At 39.1% G+C, this 22,249-nt stretch overlaps 1 protein-coding gene across 1 annotated transcript in view; it reads right to left on the bottom strand.

The window, feature by feature from the left end:
- Positions 1-385: 385 nt before the first annotated feature.
- Positions 386-22,249, bottom strand: part of morgue (modifier of rpr and grim, ubiquitously expressed) — a 38,560-nt gene continuing 16,696 nt past the window's right edge. The window contains exons 5-9 of the mRNA XM_068348984.1: positions 20,791-20,900; positions 18,640-18,781; positions 18,013-18,184; positions 17,109-17,255; positions 386-7,693 (exon numbers count right to left, since the gene is read on the bottom strand). Coding sequence (XP_068205085.1) covers positions 7,646-7,693; positions 17,109-17,255; positions 18,013-18,184; positions 18,640-18,781; positions 20,791-20,900 — 619 coding nt within the window. The 3' untranslated portion in view covers positions 386-7,645. The remainder of the gene's footprint in view (positions 7,694-17,108; positions 17,256-18,012; positions 18,185-18,639; positions 18,782-20,790; positions 20,901-22,249) is intronic.

Here is a 22,249-nt window from a genome sequence, read left to right as displayed (position 1 = left end):
GATTTGTTGTTACTTTTAACCATAAATAATTGACCAATGAGCCCAAGGTTTCAGAGGTTGATGAGCAAACAAAAATCCTCATCAGAGTCGACTATGGCAGTTCTCCTCGCGACAAGAACCAACAAATCTGTTTTGGAGAAACTCGTGTCTTGGTTTCCACTCCATGATTGCCTACGTTGGCCGCTACCCTTTTGACAGAAGTAGGGCAACGATCCGTGATTACGCACAGATGTCGGAAACCTCTGAGTGGGGTTCCCTCGAGAAACCAAGCCCGCGGTTCCTCTGATTCTGAACGCACGACGGAAGGACCCGGTCAATGACGACAATAACTAAAGGTCTGATTCTCCAACAGCCTTCTCTCACCAAGGATAATGAAATCAAGAAATATTCGATTCAGTATTTTCTTTATTATCTTAATTAGGCAGCTTAATAAAAAGCTAAGAAATATACATAACAGAAAATATACACAACAGAAAACGTATGATTTATATTGGTACGTACGTCATATGCCATGGTTAGCCACACTAGGCTAGTATAAAAAAATAGTTAGGTTTAAGCTGATGAAATTTCACCTTTGCTGTTTATCATTTGTAAAATGTTTATCAATGGTGACATTCACAGTTTTAACACTCTGGTCATCCGGGCCGTGACTTGCAAACTCTTTTATGGTGAGCAATGACGTAACATTTCAAGTTACACATGTTGACGTTTTGTAGCGTAGCTGACAGAGGAATAAAGGTAGATAGAAACTGAAAATATCATCAGAAAGAGGAATAAATCTCCTATATACAAGTAGCTACGTGAAAAGCGTCATCGGATCCTCAGAGCGTTAAGAAGGAAATGTTAAAAATGACGAAAGATGGAGATGTATAGTATTTGGTTACAGTGGTTTACCATTCACGATCGACTATTTATGGTAGCATACTCTACTTTCTTTACATAATAAAAGAGTAAATTAAGTTCGTATTAGTTATATGAATGATTATTATAAGTTATCCCTTTTGCGCCCAAAAGGACGTACCGGTACGTTCTTGCAAAACACTGTTTATTACATGGTTTTTTATAACTTTATGAGAAACTTCAGGCATTTTCCAAAAGAATGAGACCAACCTGACCTCTCTACGACAAAAATTAAGGCTGTTAGAGCAATTTGAAAAAAAAATATATAGCAAAATGTGCTCGAAATTTAATCTTACCTTTGGGGTAAAAGAGTTATTATCCATGATTATTGGGGCATATTCTACCTAAAACTACTTAAATCCAGCAAATCCCAAAATTCGACTAATCCAGTAAGGCATCTCCACAAAATGTGTCCGATTAACAAACGTAAAACATAATTACAAATCAAAGTCTTACACAAAAGTCCCTATTACTTTACTTTGCTTAGGCGCACACATCTTAAAGTGAATTTTTTCCGCTCATAATTACATCTGAACCTAAAAGGAGTCCATCGTAGCCGATGTTGACGTTCGTCGTTCTCGGATCATCTTCTTAAAACCGATGGAAGCGAGGAAAAAACTGAGGAGGTTCTCTAAGAGAAATGGGGATTTTAGATTAATAATTCCAACTAAAAGTTGAGGTCTTTGACATCGGTTTGAATGAACGAAATGTAGTTTTATGCAAAGGATACAATATGAAAGTTTATACTTCCCTTATTATATATAAATGAACATGAATCAAGGCGTGAGATAGTATATGGTATTCATAAATGAGAACAGGAATTAAAATAAAAATAGGAAGCAAGTAAAAACTAAATGAGAAGCTTAAGAATAAACTGAAATAGCACATGAGAAAATAAAAATAAAATAATTAACAGAAGCAGAAAATATAAAAAAAACACAACTCTATATAAAATGTGAGATAGAATTATTTTTAACAAACACGTCATATATACCCTTAGGGAGCTACTAAAGGAACCTTCCATCAGGAGGACATGGCTATCTCACCCAAAAATAGATTTTTCGCTTCGCTCAAAATCCGTTTTACCAAACACCCATCACTTCAACTTAGCCTACTTGACCGTGTGCAAATCCTAGCCGTTTCAATCTACCTGTAGAGGAATACTAGATGACGCTAATAGATTAGTCCAAGTGCAAAATGTTCCATTGGTTCCAGGTAGCTATCTAACCCTCGTGTGTCTCCTGAGGGCACACAAGTAATTGTGACCTTTAGAACTTTTCAAAATAACTGAGGTTTTTTTACATATTTACAGGAGAGCATTAAAAAGATTTGGTAAATATAATTCCATATTGCAATACCTCAGTGTTAAATTTTAATTTTTCAAAGGGTCAATATAAAAGAGTTTTAAAACTATTAGACTTCTTACTCCACAGTTTCATAAGGACTCAGGGAAATTAACGACTGAATATATATTCCGTGAGTAAAATTTTCGTTAATTCAATTCCTGGCTCAAATTCAATAACTGGAGCCACCGTGACAATCCTACACTGACGTTCATCGATGAACGACTCGAGTCCAAGAATGAACTGATATAGTCGGACATTACACAAAAAACTCCACTCAAACAAACAACGAGGTTTGTTCCATTGATGGCTGGAAGTAAATCAGCGATATTCCATCGCTGAAAGCAATCAGAAAACGTGCAAGTGCTGGCGGAGAACAAATTTTACAATGAAGAGAGGTGAATTAGCAGCCCATATTGTCCATAGTGGTTCCTTGGCGATCATAAAACAACATAATGATTGTGGGAACATTGAAAAAATAGAAAACAATGAATAAAAAGGCGTTGTTTGTTATGACCAACACGTTCAAAGACAACAGCAAAAGCCTGTGGTGCCTCATTTCAAAGTAGTAGTAAGACTACTTACTTACTTTACTTTCAGGAGAAGATGATGCCTTAGCAATTATTGCCGAAGCATTGACAGAAAATCCTGAGCAATTATGATAAGGACCTAGGTTGCTATTATGACCAAAGGCTCCAACCAATGAGATATGCCAGAAGAATGAATTAACGGTTATAACACACCTCCAAAGGTACACAGTGTGTAAGCACAAAACTCTGTATGACCATATTTAGAACAGTACTGTACGTTGTATCAACTGCCCATGGTAAGGAGTCACAGTAAACAGTAAATGAGACACGAGAGCAACCTATCATGGGTCAGATGTACAAATAACAAACAAGAATAGCCAACATAGAGAATGGGTGAGCAAAGATGTACATTATAAAGAATAGAGTTGCGCATACAGTTAAAAACAAGAAGCAGAAAGCAATAAGAGAGCCAGACTTCACAAGGACATGACATTCATACGAAATAAAGATTTTCTTGAGATGCAAGATACCACTTTTCGCTATTAAAAGCACAAAGCGAGTTATGTCGCGTACGTAGTTCGAACAAGAATTGCTGGCCGCCCTAAATGTAAAAGTAGCTTTGGTCTTACAGCGTAACCCTTTAGTGATCCCGACTGTGACAAAATCTTTGTCAAACTCGTGACTTTTGTTGCGTGCCAATCTACTCATGCTGACGTCTCGTATCATAACTAACAAATGAATAAAGATAGAAACTGGAAATTCCATTGAAAAGATGAATAGACTTTCTACATGGCAAAAATGGTTACGTGAATGGATAACCCCACAGTCAGTCATCTTCATAGGTGAGAATTACGAGTGCCAGATATCCTTGGAGGGTGTTAGGACGGTCACCATGTGATCTATTCCTTAGAAAAAAATCTGACCTCTTCCCAGTTCTGGCCAACACCTATTTGGCTACCTTACATCGGGATCTGCATGCATTCTTTTTAGCCAGGAGAGCCTGCAGAGAGCACATCCTAGCAGTGGCAACTGCTGGGCATGAGTGTAAAAAGTTGATTGACTCCAACTTCTGGGGGAAAGATCTGTTTCCCCAAAAGGTGGTTCAAGAAGTCATGTACAGGACGACTCGAGAGAACAAGAGACTCACGCAGAAATGGGGTATGTCCTCTAAGAGGAAATTTACCCCTGGAGAAGGACCTCAACCTAAAGGCAAGAAGCCTAGGAGACCCTTTCAAGTCAAGAAAACATTTCCTGCCGCGACTATTTCAGTTGCCGCTATTCCCCCAGACAGTGTACACATACCCTGCAAATATACCCTGCATTTACAAAATAAAAAACTATATAAATATAAAGGTTAATAACATATTCTATTGAATAGCAACTATGCTCTAAATTGAAACTATATTACTGATGACAAACCCATTAACTGTAAACAGAAGAGTCAGTGAACAGATGTTTACTGATGATGATGAGGAATATTTTTAGATGAAATCAACAATATCAGAAATAATGTACTACCAAACCTACAAGAAGACACAGAGTAATTAATCCTTCCTAAGATATGTTATTAACATACAGAATACAGTACTGTAATATATTCTGAGGACACAAATGAAAATAACAGCAGCAAAAAGATATGTAGGTAATAAGAGACTACAGACACAGCAGAAGACAATGGTGATGTTGAAAATGTTACAGCTCACTTCCAGTAAGTCAAATTGGACTTCATGCCTTACAAAACCAGGGACATGAACTGCAATGTACTACAGTAAGAGAAGATCTACTCCAGAGGAAGTAGTTGTTACCATAAAAGTATGAGTATTTGCAATGACTGCCACATGACTGCGTACAGGCCAATATTTACCCGTGAGCGGGCATCTACAGACATGTCTCGTCACAAAACAGTGGCAGCAACTGTCCACTGAAAACTGGCCCATTGCAGGCCCTAAAAGGAGTAATAACAAGGCACTTCGAGCAGCAAAAGTTAACAGACTTCCTGACGGGTGCTGTATTTAAATAAATCAAGGGAAACTAAGCAAACATTTACCCTAGCATATCATTGTTCAATGGCTACTTTCATCTTGGTAAGGGTAGAAGAGACTCTTCAGCTTTGGTAAGCAGCTCTTCTAGGAGAAGGACACCCCAAAACCAAACCATTGTTCTCTAGTCTTAGGTAGTGCCATAGCCTATGTGCCATGGTCTTTCACTGTCTTGGGTTAGAGTTCTCTTGCTTAAGGGTACACTCGGGCACACTGTTCTGTCTTGTTTCTCTTCCACTTGTTTTGTTAAAGTTTTTATACTTTATATATAAATATTTGTTTTCATATTGTTGCTTTTCTTGGAATAACTTATTTTTCCTGTTTCCTTTCCTCACTGGGCTATTTTCCCTGTTGGGGCCCTCGGGCTTATAGCATCCTGCTTTTCCAACTAGGGTTGTAGCTTAGCAAGTAATAATAATAATATTAATAGTGTATAATAAAGCTAGATAGGAATGAAATACATAAAACTGAAAAACAAAACCATAGGAATAAAAAAATTTACATTTGTATGTCATCTATACTTAACCCTTTTACCTCCAAAGGACGTACTGGTACGTTTCACAAAACTCATCCCTTTACCCCCATGGACGTACCAGTACGTCCTTGCAAAAAAACTGCTATTTACATTTTTTTTTGCATATTTTTGATAACTTTTTGAGAAACTTCAGGCATTTTCCAAAATAATGAGACCAACCTGACCTCTCTATAGCAAAAATTAAGGCTGTTAGAGCAATTTATAAAATATATACAGCAAAATTTGCTTGAAAAAAAAAAACCCTGGGGGTTAAGGGTCGGAAAGTTCCAAATAGCCTGAGGGTAAAAGGGTTAACAACCATGAGACAGTCACCCAAAAATTTGAAGGACTTTTCTTAACTTTAGGCTCTTGGGACCATAACTCTGTCGCAGATGTTTCAGACTACATAAAGATACGATTCAATTACTGTAGCTACCTGGTACCTACGGGTCCACATGCCGACGCACTAACATATCATCGTCAGCTTGTAATATTCGATCTCCTACTCCAAGTGGATTAACGTACCTGGGATTTGCCGGCGATGCGGGAATGGGCTGTCAAAAGTAAAGCTTCGTGACAAAATGAATCTTTTGAAATGAGGATGAGCGTGAATACTATATCATTTAATACAGAAAGAAATATGACATTTGTAATACTCTGATATCTATTTCAAATGAAACCCAACTACTGTATTTTTCCTGTATTGTGAAAATGAAACATATTACACAAGTGCTTTTCGTACACTTGTCTTCTTTCACAAACAAGTTGTGCGGTGTCAGCATTTCTTAGAAAATATTAAATACAGGTTTGTGGTATAACCAAAGGCATAAACATCTCTTTCATTATCATATTTTGGTAATTCATTTTCATAAATAGAATCAACTACAGTAATCCCTCGGCAATTGCGGGTGTTTCGTTCCAGGCCTCCCCGTGATAGCTGAAGAGACGCTAAGTAAATACAGAAATCCACGGTATATTTTGTTTAAATTTCAAAAAGACTTTTCGTATTCTTTTAATTTCTTCATAAATTTTAGCTTTTATAAGCCCTCCTAACACTCTTATAAAACCCTTATACATTCTTAGAAAACTTTATAGGCTAAAACTTACTTTTACAGTGGACAAATCCTTACATGAAAAGTTTTAATCTGACCAAACTATATGTCCATTTACAATGGCCAAAACAGACAGATGTATTTGAAATAAACAGGTTGTTAATTTCACCGACGTTTCCCTTAACTGTATCCAATAATAATGATTGTAATATTCACATAATAGAATTGTATTATCAAATAAAGACGTCAAATGTTGTACAAGTCTTTTCCCAAGTTTACGTTTGTAAGCTACTTGAGAGTACCGTCTACGCTTTCCAAATCAGCTGATTAAGGCAAACTACAGTTCAATTATTATTTCTATTTTAACATATAAAAGTATGTTTTTCATATACTGTACTGTCAATTTTAATATGTAGAAGTTTAGAAGTGTTTCATCACCGTTGCCAGTGACACGATAATCTTATAGACTTCGACTTATTGACTTTTTCTTCAAAGTCTTTCGGTAGCAATGTAATAATATATCACTCATACAATAGTGTACTTAACATTATTCAAGACAAGCATGGTAATTGTTCACTGGACTACGAAAGTTGAAATGCAAAACGGCTGTTGTTATCCAAATCAATTGTTCATAAAAAAAACAGCTGTTTTTTATCATTTCTTTTTTTATTGGTAATGATACTATTATCTTTATATTCTCTTCTGCTATCTTATCTTATTGAACTGCAAGTTGGGATTAAGAGAAGGAAGAAAAAAAAGGTTACTTTATTATGATTTGGTGGCGAAAGAAGATACATGATGAATTACTTTACTTATGAATGGAATCAATGTAATTTACCTTATTAATCTTTAGGCCTAAAAATGACTATCTATATTTATAGCAAAATATAATTGAAATACCATATGAAAAATATAAATCTTATATGCCATCAGAAACCCACGATACATAAAGGAGTCCATGACATAAATTTTAACGTAATATTTTTATAACTCCATACCGAGGGAGCGTTGGGTGAACCACGATATGGCGAGGGATTACTGTACAGTATTGGTAAAATGTTCACTAATGTTTACAATGAGATCGGAACGGAAAAAAAAATTACAATCGTGAAAAGCTTTACCTTCGGAAAAAAACGACGTTTGTCACTGAAAAGTATAAAAACTATTCTGCTTTGATCTTTCGTAACCTAAACATCGCACTTAAGAAGGATATCGATTAAACTATGTAAAAACGGCGATCCGACGTCCTCTACTCGGATGAAATTGTTCAACTCCTGGTACTCGTCGCCGGCGGAAGGCCTTCCTCAATCTCCATCTAGAAAGAGAAGAGACGTCAGTTTAGTAAGAGCGAGGAGTCATAATTACTCTTACCGAAACTTATCAAATAGTGTTATTCTTAGTAAAATATTAATTCTTGCAAATATTGGAATCTCATCGGCCATAGATGGTTCCATCATTGACACTCAAGGTGAGTGTGCGTTGGTGAGTGAGGGGGAAGGGAGACCCACCGATTTTTTATTTTTTTCATCATGTCAACACATTTCTGGGGTGATGATTTCTTACTATATCCCCTAAGTTGTTGCCTCATATGCTTTTGCACATTTTAAGCATGTGCAAGAACAGAGGAGATGTCGTGTACATGGACGTACTGTTTCCTATCTTTCTGTGAGGGTCGGGATTGTTCCTGGGACCTCCCTGTGAAGTCTCCTCCCCTTTGAAGACTCGAAAGTTTCCGCCAGAGGACTATGAGTTACTAAAGCTTCCCTGGCCTTCCAGGAGACTGACAAGTTGAACCTTTAAGTGCTCTTTTCTGTGTAATCTAGCTGTTGTGGCTGTTAGTGGCGCTGCCAATGACCTTGCAGTCAGACCTGTCTGCAGCTGTCCCTGCCAAGTCGATTCCAAGATTGTCCCACCAGAACCTTCCACCTTTTTACCTTCTTTTTGGGTTGACAAAGTGGCAGGAAGAAAGTTCAGAAGTCTCACCAGAATTTTAATGGGAGCCATTGGTCTTCCTGGAAGGCAAACGCAACGGAAATAGCTCCAGATTCCAGGTCAGAGGATTCCGGATGATGTACTACGTTCTTGAGAGAGGAGGACCAACTTAAGATGCATCCAATTCACGCCTTGCTTCTCCGGAGGTAGCGAGGTAGGATTCTGCTTTACCCATACTCTCAGACTATCTCGTTGATTTAGGACTATCGTTGAAACGTACACGACCATGCACCTGTACTTACTCCTGGCCTGTCAAGATCAACAACAGGTCTCCGCGGGACTGTGACCTATCGTCTTTAATACCAGTGCCAGTCTCCAAGGATCAGTAAGGCGGGTTCAACAGGTGCCTCTTACAATGTAGACAATAGGATTAAACGTGCTCAGTCAATTTCCATGTCCCTTGAGCATACATTATTGTCTTTGGATGTATAACTACAGTAAATGGATGATTGAGAAGTCCCCAAGTTACATCCAGCACCTGTAGCAGAAGTTACGGCGTGAAAATATTTCCTTGTCGATTTTGAACCAGGTTCTCGAAGATATTACTACAGAATTACAGCTTACAGCCAAATACTGAAAATTGTTATATTAACTCGTTAATGTGCATTGTGAGTACAAGATATTTTAACCAATATGTATAACAAAAATGTTATTTTCATTAGTAAAATAAATTTTTGAATATACTTACCCGGTGATCATATAGCTGTCAGCTCTGCTGCCCGACAGAAAAACCTAAGGACAAAATACGCCAGCGATCGCTATAGAGGTGGGGGTGTACATCAACTGCGCCATCTGTCGAGCAGGTACTCAAGTACTCCATGTCAACACAGAACCAATTTTCTCCTCGGCCCACTGGGTCTCTATTGGGGAGGAAGGGTGGGTCCTTTAATTTATGATCATCGGGTAAGTACAGTGAACCCTCGTTTATCGCGGTAGATAGGTTCCAGTCGCGGCCGCGATAGGTGAAAATCCGCGAAGTAGTGACACCATATTTACCTATTTATTCAACATGTATATTCAGACTTTTAAAACCATCCCTTGTACGTAGTACTGTTAACAAACTACCCTTTAATGTACAGAACACTTAATGCATGTACTACAGTACCCTAAACTAAAACAGGCACAAATATTAAAGGTGATTTTATATCATGCATTTCCTAAACATGCTAAAAAGCACGATAAAAAATGGCAACCAATGTTTTGTTTACATTTATCTCTGATCATAATGTAGAAACAAACTGGAGGTAGAGCTTTGCTTATTACCCAGACATATTTCCCATACTTTTCCCTTAGAACTACATCACATCTTCCTACTTTAGATATATAGATATATATATATATATATATATATATATATATATATATATATATATATATACATATGTATATATATATATATATATATATATATATATATATATATATATATATATATATATATATATATATATATATATGTGTGTGTGTGTATATATATATATATATATATTTATATGTATACACATATACATACCTACATATATACATAAATACATGCATACATATATATATATATATTACTGTATATATATGGGTTATGAAAAAAATCCGCGAAGTGGTGAATCCGCGATGGTCGAACCGCGAAGTAGCGAGGGTTCACTGTATATTCAAAAATTTATTTTACTAATGAAAATAACATTTTTCAATATTAAACTTAGCCGGTGATCATATAGCTGATTCACACCCAGGGGGGTGGGTAGAGACCAGCATATATGTTGACATTATTATGAGCTAAGTATTTTGTATTTCATTTTAGCAGTTATTCAAAATAACAAACATAAAATAAATAAGTACCTGGTAAGGAAGTCGACTTGAACAATTACTCTGCCTTTTTAAGTACGTCTTCCTTACTGAGCCTCGCGATCCTCATAGGATGCTGAGCGACTCCTAGGAGCTGAAGTATGAAGGGTTGCAACCCATACTAAAGGACCTCATCAAAACCTCTAATCTAGGCGCTTCTCAAGAAATGACTTTGACCACCCGCCAAATCAAGTAGGATGCGAAAGGCTTCTTAGCCTTCCGGACAACCCAAAAACAATAATAAAACATTTCAAGAGAAAGATTAAAAAAGGTTATGGAATTAGGGAATTGTAGTGGTTGAGCCCTCACCCACTACTGCACTCGTTGCTACGAATGGTCCCAGAGTGTAGCAGTTCTCGTAAAGAGACTGGACATTCTTAAGATAAAAAGACGCGAACACTGATTTGCTTTTCCAATAGGTTGCGTCGAATATACTTTGCAGAGATCTAATTTGTTTAAAGGCCACTGAAGTTGCGACAGCTCTAACTTCGTGTGTCCTTACCTTCAGCAAAGCTTGGTCTTCCTCATTCAGATGGGAATGAGCTTCTCGTATTAACAGTCTGATAAAATAGGATAAAGCATTCTTTGACATAGGCAAAGATGGATTCTTAACTGAACACCATAAAGCTTCAGACGGGCCTCGTAAAGGTTTTTAAATAGAACTTAAGAGCTCTTACAGGACATAAGACTCTTTCTAGTTCATTTCCAACCATACGATAAGTTTGGAATATCGAACGATATTGGTCAAGGCCGAGAAGGCAGCTCGTGTTTGGCTAGAAAACCAAGTTGTAGAACATGTAGCCGTTTCGGATGAGAATCCGATGTTCTTGCTAAAGGTATGAATCTCACTGACTCTTTTAGCTGTGGCTAAGCATATCAGGAAAAGAGTCTTAAAGGTGAGATCTTTCAGGGAGGCTGATTGTAGCGGTTCGAACCTGTCTGACATAAGGAATCTTAGTACCACGTCTAAATTCCAACCAGGTGTAACCAAACGACGCTCCTTCGTGGTCTCAAAAGACTTAAGGAGGTCCTGTAGATCTTTATTGTTGGAAAGATCTAAGCCTCTGTGACGGAAGACTGATGCCAACATGCTTCTGTAACCCTTGATAGTGGGAGCTGAAAGAGATCGTTCTATCCTCAGATATAAGAGAAAGTCAGCTATTTGAGTTACAGAGGTACTGGTCGAGGATACGGATACTGACTTGCACCAGTTTCGGAAGATTTCCCACTTCGATTGGTAGAGTCTAAGGGTGGATGTTCTCCTTGCTCTAGCAATCGCTCTGGTTGCCTCCTTCGAAAAGCCTCTAGCTCTCAAGAGTCTTTCGATAGTCTGAAGGCAGTCAGACGAAGAGCGTGGAGGCCTTGGTGTACCTTCTTTATGCGTGGCTGACGTAGAAGGTCCACCCTTAGGGGAAGTGTTCTGGGAACGTCTACTAGCCATCGAAGTACCTCGGTGAGCCATTCTCTCGCGGGCCAGAGGGAAGCAACTAGCGTCAACCTTGTCCCTTCGTGAGAGGCAAACTTCTGCAGTACCTTGTTGACAATCTTGAACGGAGGGAATGCATATAGATCTAGATGTGACCAATCTAGTAGAAAGGCATCTATATGAACTGCTGCTGGGTCCGGGATTGGTGAGCAAAATATTGGGAGCCTCTTGGTCATCGAGGTTGCGAAGAGATCTATGGTTGGCTGGCCCCAGGTGGCCCAAAGTCTCTTGCATACATCCTTGTGGAGGGTCCATTCTGTTGGAATTATTTGTCCCTTCCGACTGAGACAATCTGCCATGACATTCAAGTTGCCTTGGATGAACCTCGTTACTAGTGAAATGTCTAGACCTCTTGACCAGGTGAGGAGGTCCCTTGCGATCTCGTACTATGTCAGAGAGTAGGTCCCTCCTTGCTTGGAGATGTACGCCAAAGCCGTGGTGTTGTCCGAGTTCACCTCCACCACTTTGCCTTGAAGGAGAGACCTGAAGCTTTTCCAGGTCAGACGTACTGCCAGTAGCTTCTTGCAGTTGAAATGCATTGTCCTTTGACTCGAGTTCCATAATCCCGAGCATTCCCTACCGTCTAATGTCGCACCCCAGCCTACGTCCGATGCGTCCGAGAAGAGAACGTGGTTGGGAGTCTGAACAGTCAGGGGAAGACCCTCTCTAAGGTTGATATAGTCCTTTCACCAGGTCAGACCAGACTTTATCTTTCCGGAAACCGGGATCGAGACCGCTTCTAGCGTCTTGTCCTTTTTCCAGTGAAAAGCTAGAAGGTATAGAAGAGGACGGAGGTGTAGTCTTCCTAGTGACACAAATTGATTCACGGATGACAGTGTCCCTACCAGACTCATCCACAGCCTGACTGGGCAGCGTTCCTTCTTCAGCATCTTCTGGATGGATAGCAGGGCTGGGGGTTGATCGTCTTGTTCAGCAACGTCCTCATCAGAGGGTTCCTCATCCGAAACTGATGAGGAAACGGCAACGGAGTGGGCAACGTCTGACTCGCTGAATCCGGTCGCACTGGTGGATGCGTGACGGAGCCGGACGCAATATCATGGCACTGCTGCACAGTCTGTGAACTGTCAACAACCATGGGTGCGCGAGGAAGTACAGCGTCAACCCGAAACTGTCTAGACTGTCTGGGTTGTGCAGTCAACACCCTACCGGGTTGTTGAGGTTGACGCACTGCGTCACAACAAGTCACCTCTGCTGGTTGTTGAACGTCTTCCTAGTGACACACTGAACGTCAACAACCACCTCCGAGCGTCGCTTAACGTCAACGTGCGACTGGCAACCCATACTGGGTCGCATCGGTGGAGGAACCACCTCAACTGGCAGACGCGAGTAGGATACCTCAGCGTCAACAGGGCGCACAACCAACCGGTTGGAAGGTTGTTGGCCAGAAGGTTCTTCTCCGAATTTAAGTCCTCTATCAAGGACACAAGCTTGGACTGCATGTCTTGCAGCAAAGCCCATTTAGGGTCTACGGGAGCAGGTGTGGCAACAGACGGGGTTAGCGACTGAGGCGGAACCATTTACCATCCCTGGAAGCCTTGTTATGTGTGACATAATAGTACAGCAAAACTTCAAAGGCTCGACAAAAGTTGAGAAGTTGACCTGTAAACAACTTGGAGCGTCTCCTGGCTAGGCGCCAGGGCGAGTCTACCAGAATTGAGAAGTCTATCTGGGCAGAGGCATGAACTCCCAAGCCGAGAACTTCTCTCGTGTCCTATCAGACTCTCGCTCTATAAGCCAGTTTAAAAGAAGGGAAATCAAAGGCTGTATCCCTAAAACTCCTCCTGGTGCAAAAACCAGTCGCCTAGCCAACGTAACGCTCTCTAGGAGAGCGAGAGAGCACTAGCTTAACAACAACGGCTTCGAAGTAGCTAGGCCTAGTGTAAGTTCTGACGTTAGGCGAACGAGGAGCAGCAGTTACAAGATCCGGACGAAGATCCTTAAAAAATCATCATGATTTAATTAAAAGTCCATAGGAGGCTAAGCAGCTTAAGGCTCCTCTCCAAATGACAGAGTCCTCAAAGGAATATCAGTAGGAGGGAGAACAGCACTTTCTCATCTACAGGAACCTTGTCCGAGAAAAGCTAGGTTATCTCAGTGAGGGTCTCACTGGTGCATTAGCAGCAGACCAGAAGGCAACGTTATGTAACTGCTTGACAGTCTGTGAACTGTCAAAAACTGAACTGTCAACCACAACAGGTGCGTGAGGACATACAGCACTGGTGCATTAGTAGCAGACCAGAAGGCAACGTCATGTAACTGCTTGACAGTCTGTGAACTGTCAAAAACTGAACTGTCAACCACAACAGGTGCGTGAGGACATACAGCACTGGTGCATTAGTAGCAGACCAGAAGGCAACGTCAAGTAACTGCTTGACAGTCTGTGAGCTGGCAACAACCATAGCTGTGTGGGGAAGCCTCTACTCCTGACTGACTAGTCTGCTGCTGGCGAGTGGCGGTAACCACAGTGGGTTGCGGAGGCTGACGCACCGCGTCAAAACACGGCAGCTTAACTCCACCCTCCTGTTGTTGTGGTGCACACGCACGTCAACGGAGGGTTCCGTGCGTCTGTGAACGTCAGCATGCGTCTGGCAGGGTCGACTGCGCATGGGTGGAGGAGCTCTCACAGCTGGAGTGTGGGAGCAGGCAGCCTCAGCGTCTGCTGGGCGCACAACCGTGGTTGGTTGTAGGCTAACGGGTGCAGCGTCAACCTTCTCCGCACGATACTCCTGCAAAAAAGATGCTAACTGTGTCTGCATAGACTGTAGCAAAGACCACTTAGGGTCTACAGGAGCAGGTGCGGCAACAGACGGTGTTACTGCCTGTTGCGGTACCGCTTTACCTCTCTTAAGAGGTGTGCAGTCATCGGAAGACTGCAGCGAGTCCGAACTGACCCAGTGGCTACACCTGGGCCGTTGGACTTGCGCGGAAGGGACCGACTTGCGCTTAATAAGCTGCGAGACCTTGGTCCAAGGTTTCTTACGAGAAACCTCTTCCGCAGACGAGAAGTAAATGGGCTCTCTCGTCTTTGTGTGGGTGGGGCGATCTTGGGTAGATACGCCCGAAACCACGGAGGGAAAAACGCCTGTTCGTTGATCAAGGCCTGACGAACCCATAAGTCGTTCGACATTACTTCTCCCCTGGGCTTGGGAGCTTGCAAGAGGTCCCGGACTAGGTGAACGACAGGCACGAACAGACGAACCCTCGGACGCAACACTGTAACACTTTGCGCATATCACTTTATCACTTCGATTTTCTGTTTTGCACTTATTTCACTGAAATCGAAACTTTTACTGATTTCTACCTGAAACACGCAATCCTACCCTTCATTAAAAGGTAGTAATTGCAAAAACAGTCGTATAATGCAACAGAAAACATATATAAAGATAAAGAATTCAGTGGCTGGGAAAGAGACTAAACACTAGTTCAAATAAACTACGTTTACAATCTCTCACCGCACATAGCCTGGGGACAAGAATAAAACCCTAGAAACGTTTTACCTTCTTCCCCGTACAGCGACTAGGGAGGAGAGTAAAACGAGAACAACGTTACCCGCTTGAACGAAACGTTTTTTCTCCTCTCTCTCCCTCCGTCTCTATCTCTCTCTCTCTTTCTCTCTTGATTTCGCACCTGAGAGAAGAGCCCAATTATATATTGTCAAAACATGTTATTTGGCTAAAGGAAAAAACTGAAAGGTTTTCCAAATAAAAAGTTCCTTTAATTTAGAATTTAAACCATTTAAGCTAAGAAAGAATGAACGAAACGTCAGAATCGGTTTACTCTTACTGCAAAGTGAAACCGTGATACACTCTCTCTCTATCGTAACGATAGAGCGCATGTTGAACGTCCTGAACGTCAACAACTGCGTAGTCTAAAAAACTAAACGTTAGTTCATCTTTGAAAACAGTACGAGACTATCAAAGAAATTCTTTCATAAAACATTAAATTTAAAAAGTTTTAAATTCTTTAAAGGTTAAATACGATATAACGGGCTCAACGTTGATTAACTTCGGTTCCAAGTTAGGACCGCCTACTATCAGGAAAGGTCGCATATAAACAAAACATAAAAATTTATTTTTATATGTTTATAATAAATGGAAAGTTAATCGAAGAGGCATAATAAAGGCGGAGAGATATAAAATATATAGATCTATAACGTGTTAAGCAAAATTACTAAAAACCTAAACACACTTCCGTCTAAGGGAAGGGTCGGCCATTTAAAAGTGAAAGAGAGTCCATACTCTCTTTGTCACCATAATTAAATCTATCCAAAACGAGTTCAAGTTTTGAGATGAAGATAAAACCCCTGCATAGCGAAAGCTCAAAACTGGAATAGTGTACTTCACCAAATAGTTGTGAAAACAAATCCAGTTAGTAACAGCGTATTTAGTAGGTCTTGCCAGTGGCACGACAGAGAGAAAATTGGTTCTGTGTTGACATGGAGTACTTGAGTACCTGCTCGACAGATGGCGCAGTTGATGTACACCCCCACCTGTATAGCGATCGCTGGCGTATTTTGTCCTTAGGTTTTTCTGTCGGGCAGCAGAGCTGACAGCTATATGATCACCGGCTAAGTTTAATATTGAAAATTTTGGAATACAAGACATAAAAAAAATATATCCTTACCTTATAAGACAAACAAAGATACAGACTCTCATGCTGGAAACTCATAAAAAAATAAGATAAAAAATGGGAAAATGAAAAGCAGACATAAGTGTCTCTTGCTTAGCGGCTGCGAGGCCAGGTTGATGACTAATTGGGCGTAAAGGGAGAAAAAGCAAGCTTGAATTTCTATGGGTGAACAACACCTTACATAATCCATTCTTGAAAAAGCTCCGTGGACGCAGAAATTACGAGATGAAATTGACAGAGCGACAATAATCATCTCTTGTCTAATTTCATAATTGCAAAATGGTATATGTGCATAACACCACACTAATTCAATGATCTCAATGCCGTCCAATTTGGAGACTATTTACAGTTCATGTGAAAATTACTTGATTCTGAGAAAACTGAGAGAAAAGTTATCTAGTTATTGAGCCTGACTTTATAAAAGTTTGATTTCACACTGTGCCATGTTTAATATAATAAAATATCATTTGCAATAAAAAATATTGAAATTATTAATAGTTCAAAATTTGAAAGACTTGTCTGACAATATACTGCAATGCGCAAAAAGGGCATTCTCTCTAATGGTGTACTGTATATGTTCTCTTCCTAAGTACAGCTTTAGCATTAATTACCATCAACTGTATCTCAATACTTCATTTATTTAAAGATATAAGTAACGCAAATCTAACTTGACCCATCAGCTCACAACAGCCCAATCCTGCCGTCAGGATTTGGCAAACGTAAACCGATGGATTGGCATGAGGAAAAAGGCAATTCCATTTACCTGTGATAAGCTCGAGCACGTGTTTGGCGGGGTGTCGGGTCGCAAGCCGTCGTGCATGGCGTGCCGGTGAGTCCACGCTCTGGCTACGCGTTCAAAGCGGTTCTTGTCTGACTCGTATAATCTCCCTATGTCCGGTTCCATGCATACCTGTGAGCAAATTGCATATAAATCTTAGAAACATTACTAATTATAATCATTATTAATTGCTAAGCTACAAACCTGGTTGGAAAAGCAGGATGCTATAAGGCCAAGGGCTCCAACAGGGAAGAATAGCCCAGTGAAGGAAGGAAACAAGGAAATAAACTACAAGAGAAACCTTGATTTAAAACTGAATCTTTTAAAATAAGGGGTGGCAAAAATAGCATTCCAATTACAGTATCTGTAATATTCTACTCTTTAGTTATTCACAATACTGTACGTCTAACGCAAAAGACAAGGGTCAAATGGAATGTTAATTGGTCTTGACAGTTTGAAATCATGAATCAAATATGATTTTCCAGTATCACAAAGTTTACAAGACAAAGAATGATTGTTTGAAGACGTTTCTTAACCCTTTTACCCCAAGGCTCTGGAAATTTCCAACTTGGGGGTTATTTTTTTCCCCAGCACATTTTGCAGTATATTTTTTTGAAATTGCTCTAACAGCCTTAATTTTTGTCATAGAGAGGTCAGGTTGGTCTCATTCTCTTGGAAAATGCCTGAATTTTCTAAAAAAAATTATCAAAAATATGAAAAAAAAAATATTTTTATAGCATTTTTTTGCAAGGATGTACCGGTACGTCCATGGTGGTAAGGGGATGAGTTTTGTGAAATGTACCAGTACGTCCTTTGGGGGTAAAAGGGTTAATGCAAAAATAAAATGTTAATACTTTGTGTACTGTATTGAAATCCCTGAGATACGTACTTTCGTGTAGGGGTCCGTCAACAGCGACTGAATCGAAATCAGAACTTTGGAGATGGTGAGAGCCAGCGACCAGTTGTGCTGTATCGAGTCGATGCCGATGTCGCCGTGCCGAGACACGTTCGGGTGGAAGATCTTCGTGATGAACCGCACGATGGGCGGACAGAGGGGGTAGCTGTCGAAATGGGCGGTACTCGTTATGATAGTCCTTCGGGTTATTGAAGGCTTCGAAAGAAGTCTAGTCTCATAAATAGTGTTTGAATCATATAAATACAGTTAAAGCCTATTCTTCAATGATGATTTCTCATGTCTCTCTAACCATCGATTTATGTTTGTGGTACGTTTATCAAAATTACACCCAGATCATTGGGCTGTCTACTGGATTACAGCCTGATTAAAATACTGATTTAATGGAGGTACTGTATTCAGGAATTATAATAAATCTATCATAAGAAATCCTTATACATTATTTTGTTTCTGCACATCTTTTTTTTATTTCACGTTGACTTATTTTCCGTAAACAATTTTGTTTTCTGTGATAAACATAGACGTACAGCAACTAGAAACAAAACATCTGAAGGATGAAACTGAAATGTAAAGAAACAAACATGAACAGAAGAACAAACTCACCTTGGAGGAATTTGGATATAGAGAAAGAACGTTCCCCCTTCGTAAGGCGATCCTGCCGGGCCGCGGATAGAGGCCTGCCAGTGAAGCGACATTTCGTCCAGGGGCGACGCTTCGATTCCCTCGGGGGGATCCGAACGAAGGGCTGCAAGAAAAAGGGATTGCGTCGGTAAAATCAGTTCTCGGAACTTGAGAGGTTTCGGCAGTGATGAAAAGACTAGCACTGTATCTGGCGGCAAGTCCTCAACATATAGTGAATTAACTCTTATTGAAGACCTTATCATCGTTTATAAAATGATTCTCATGACAGTTCTGCATTTTAATCTGATTCATATCAATTATAACCACTTCAATATTACCTTACTGCAAAGCATAACAACAATTTTTAAAATTCACATCTGCTTTTCCTAACAAGTGACAAAATGAAAAAAGACGTAAAAGTATTTTAAAACTGTTCACTATTCAAATTAAAAATAAATGTATTTTGCTGTAAGTTACCTATAAATTAAATATAAAATATATAAAAATTTTTAGTATTTATAATGCGACATTCTAACAGAACAAATCAATAATTCACATTTGGAGACAAACAGTACAACTATTAAGCATTTTAAATTGCAATGATAAAGACGTGGATTCAGATTATTATTAATACCATTATTAAAGTATATAGTATTATATTTCATCAATTATTGTACTATATTCAGAATATACCATAAAACAAATGTGGACACACAATTTCTTTAGAGATCTAAAATGCATTAAGTTTTGGTCGAGAATTTTCTAATAATTAGATGATTCGCCGATAAAATAAGAGAATTGCAATTCAATATGACTGGTGTAACAAGATGTTCGTGCTTATAGATAACCAAACAAGTTTTGTATTTGAGAAACTGCTCAGTACTGAGTCTAAAGGTCACTCCAACTATGAAAGCTTACATATTGTTATATTAACCCTTTTACCCCCAAAGGACGTACTGGTACGTTTCACAAAACTCATCCCTTTACCCCCATGGACGTACCGGTACGTCCTTACAAAAAACTGCTATTTACATTTTTTTTTGCATATTTTTGATAATTTTTTGAGAAACTTCAGGCATTTTCCAAGAGATTGAGACCAACCTGACCTCTCTATGATGAAAATTAAGGCTGTTAGAGCAATTTAAAAAAGATATGCTGCAAAATGTGCTTGAAAAAAAAAAAAAACGCCTGGGGGTTAAGGGTTGGAAAGTCCCAAATAGCCTGGGGGATAAAAGGGTTAAATTAATTATGTGGTAAATTTATGGCATTTTCTAAAATAGACATATAGCAACAAAAAAAGAATTAATGAGGTGGAATCATTTAAACATTTAGGAACTATGATCTCTAATACAGGGTCTTTAGAATTTGAGTTTAATGAAAGATTGAAAAAAAGCAAATCAGACAATGGCTAGGTTAAGTAAAATTTGGAAATCAAAGCGCTTGGAATTACATATAAAAATTACGCTAGATATCAGTTTAGTGAGATCGGTGTTATTGTATGGACATGAGTCGTGGTATGACAATGAAACAATATCCAATATATTTCGAGAACAAAGCCCTCACGAGAATATTGGGAGTTAAATGGCAGGACAGGATTAGAGATGAAACTATAAGACAGATTACTAAAGTACCATATGTGGATGAGATCATGATGAGGGGTAGATGGAGATGGTTTGGTCATGCTCTTTGCACTCCCCAAGAGAGATTAGTTCACCAAACTTTCAACTGGGCTCCACAAGGAACCAGAAGAGTTGGAGGACCCAGGCCTACATGGCTGAGGAATATGAAGTGTGAAGTAGGAGATGATGAGTGGAGAAGTATTGATTTAAAAGCTCAAGATAGAGACGACTGGCGAAATCTACCTGCGGCCCATGACGTCAATAGGCGTAGGAGATGATGATGATGATGATGATGATGATGCATATAGAGTATAAACTCCCGTACAGAATAACAACATTTGGAGAGGCAGGATACTCTCCCTTGAATATCAATTGAATACGACCTGTTTTTCAAAGCTTCTTCTTAAACACATACAAATAATCTACAGAATTACTCCCGATGACTATTAAAGGTTTTGATATAGACATAAACAAATTAGTACAACTAATCTTAAGAGTCACTCAACAAACGTACTTCTCAATTCATTGCGGAGTCGGTTCCGCCGCCAGGAGTTCTCGTTGGCGGGTGGCGTCGCTGGCAGGAGCATGTGGTACAAACAGATCTGGCAGGGGGCGCTGTTAGTCCTGCAAATTTATGAATGAAATCAGAAATATACAATTGAAATCTTACCTTATCAACTGACATTACTGACAATTGCCATCTGGGCTTATCCTAACATTTCTATATCATTAAATGAAACAAGGAATACAGTATATACGCATATAAAATATACAGCAATACAATGACTGGTAGAGGAACCATAAGAAATTAAACACATAATATCAGCTTGTATAATACATATCTAAATACAAAAACAATGTGAAAAAAATAATAAAAAAAATTACAGTATACTGTACACTAATTTGTCTTTACCAAATACAAATGAAAAAGTAAAACTGGCTTTTTCTAGTAAATAAATGATGAAATAAATAAAGAAGAGAGGAATGAAAGGAGGAAGAAGTGCTAGAAGTGATAACACGTCAGGGTTTAGCGTTAGCGGCCAAATAATGCTGACAGAAAAATTTAAAACGCGTTACTTTACAGGAAGAAAAATGGCTGGATACTTAAAGATCACAAGATAAATGTAACTTTTTTTTTCTGTGCTTTAAGCATTTCTTCTTGCATTCTAAGTTACAAGCCCTATTATAGGATTGATTTTCTAATAGATATTTGGCTTGATAGAGCATTGCTGCGTCATTGCAATTAGTAAAAATAATTTAATCTTTAGTAAATATAGTAACTTAACAAGACCAGTATGAAAATTAAATAAATAGTAATTTGGTTATATTTTAGTAATTAAAGGAACTTTCAAACATATTGAATAACATTTCACTAGCACGCACTCTGTTTATTTTACGTCTCATTAGAGTATTCTGAGAAAATATAGAAAACGTCAGAGGTCAAAGCGAGAACTGTCAGAAGAGAGCTATAATGTTCAACCTCCAAATAGAAGAAAAAAGGATGATGTAATGTAAAACATAGACAGATTCTAAGATCAATTTGTATATTTCCTAACTATACAACCTTGAGACCTTCAATAGAAGGAGGACTACAAAAAAACTGGAACGGCTGTTTACTCTTTAACGAGGTAATTATAGTGCCTGGCGGGTGGCGGGCTGGACCTTGCCCCCTCCGCTGAGTACAATAACCTCCGCTTTCACCTTGCCCTGAGACTCTGCGAGTAGTTGAGGTGGGCGGTGTAACTTAAAAGTCTCAGGATTCAGATTTCATGGTTACGAACAACGTAAATTATTACTTCATTTACAGGTATTAAAAGTTAGGTTAGGGATTGAATGATCCAAATAATTTTATTTCATTGTGGTTAGTACAATTAAGCCTCATTATGAAATTTAATATGATGTTTTTGTAGGGCTTAGAACAAATTAGATGACTTACGTGTACAACGTAACTCATTACATGGAAAAAATCAATT

This window comes from Palaemon carinicauda, chromosome 25 (genome assembly GCF_036898095.1).
Source record: "Palaemon carinicauda isolate YSFRI2023 chromosome 25, ASM3689809v2, whole genome shotgun sequence".
Taxonomy (NCBI): Eukaryota; Metazoa; Arthropoda; class Malacostraca; order Decapoda; family Palaemonidae; genus Palaemon; species Palaemon carinicauda.
The sequence above is the reverse complement of the archived record's forward strand: the minus strand, read 5'-3'. Positions and strand labels throughout refer to the sequence as shown.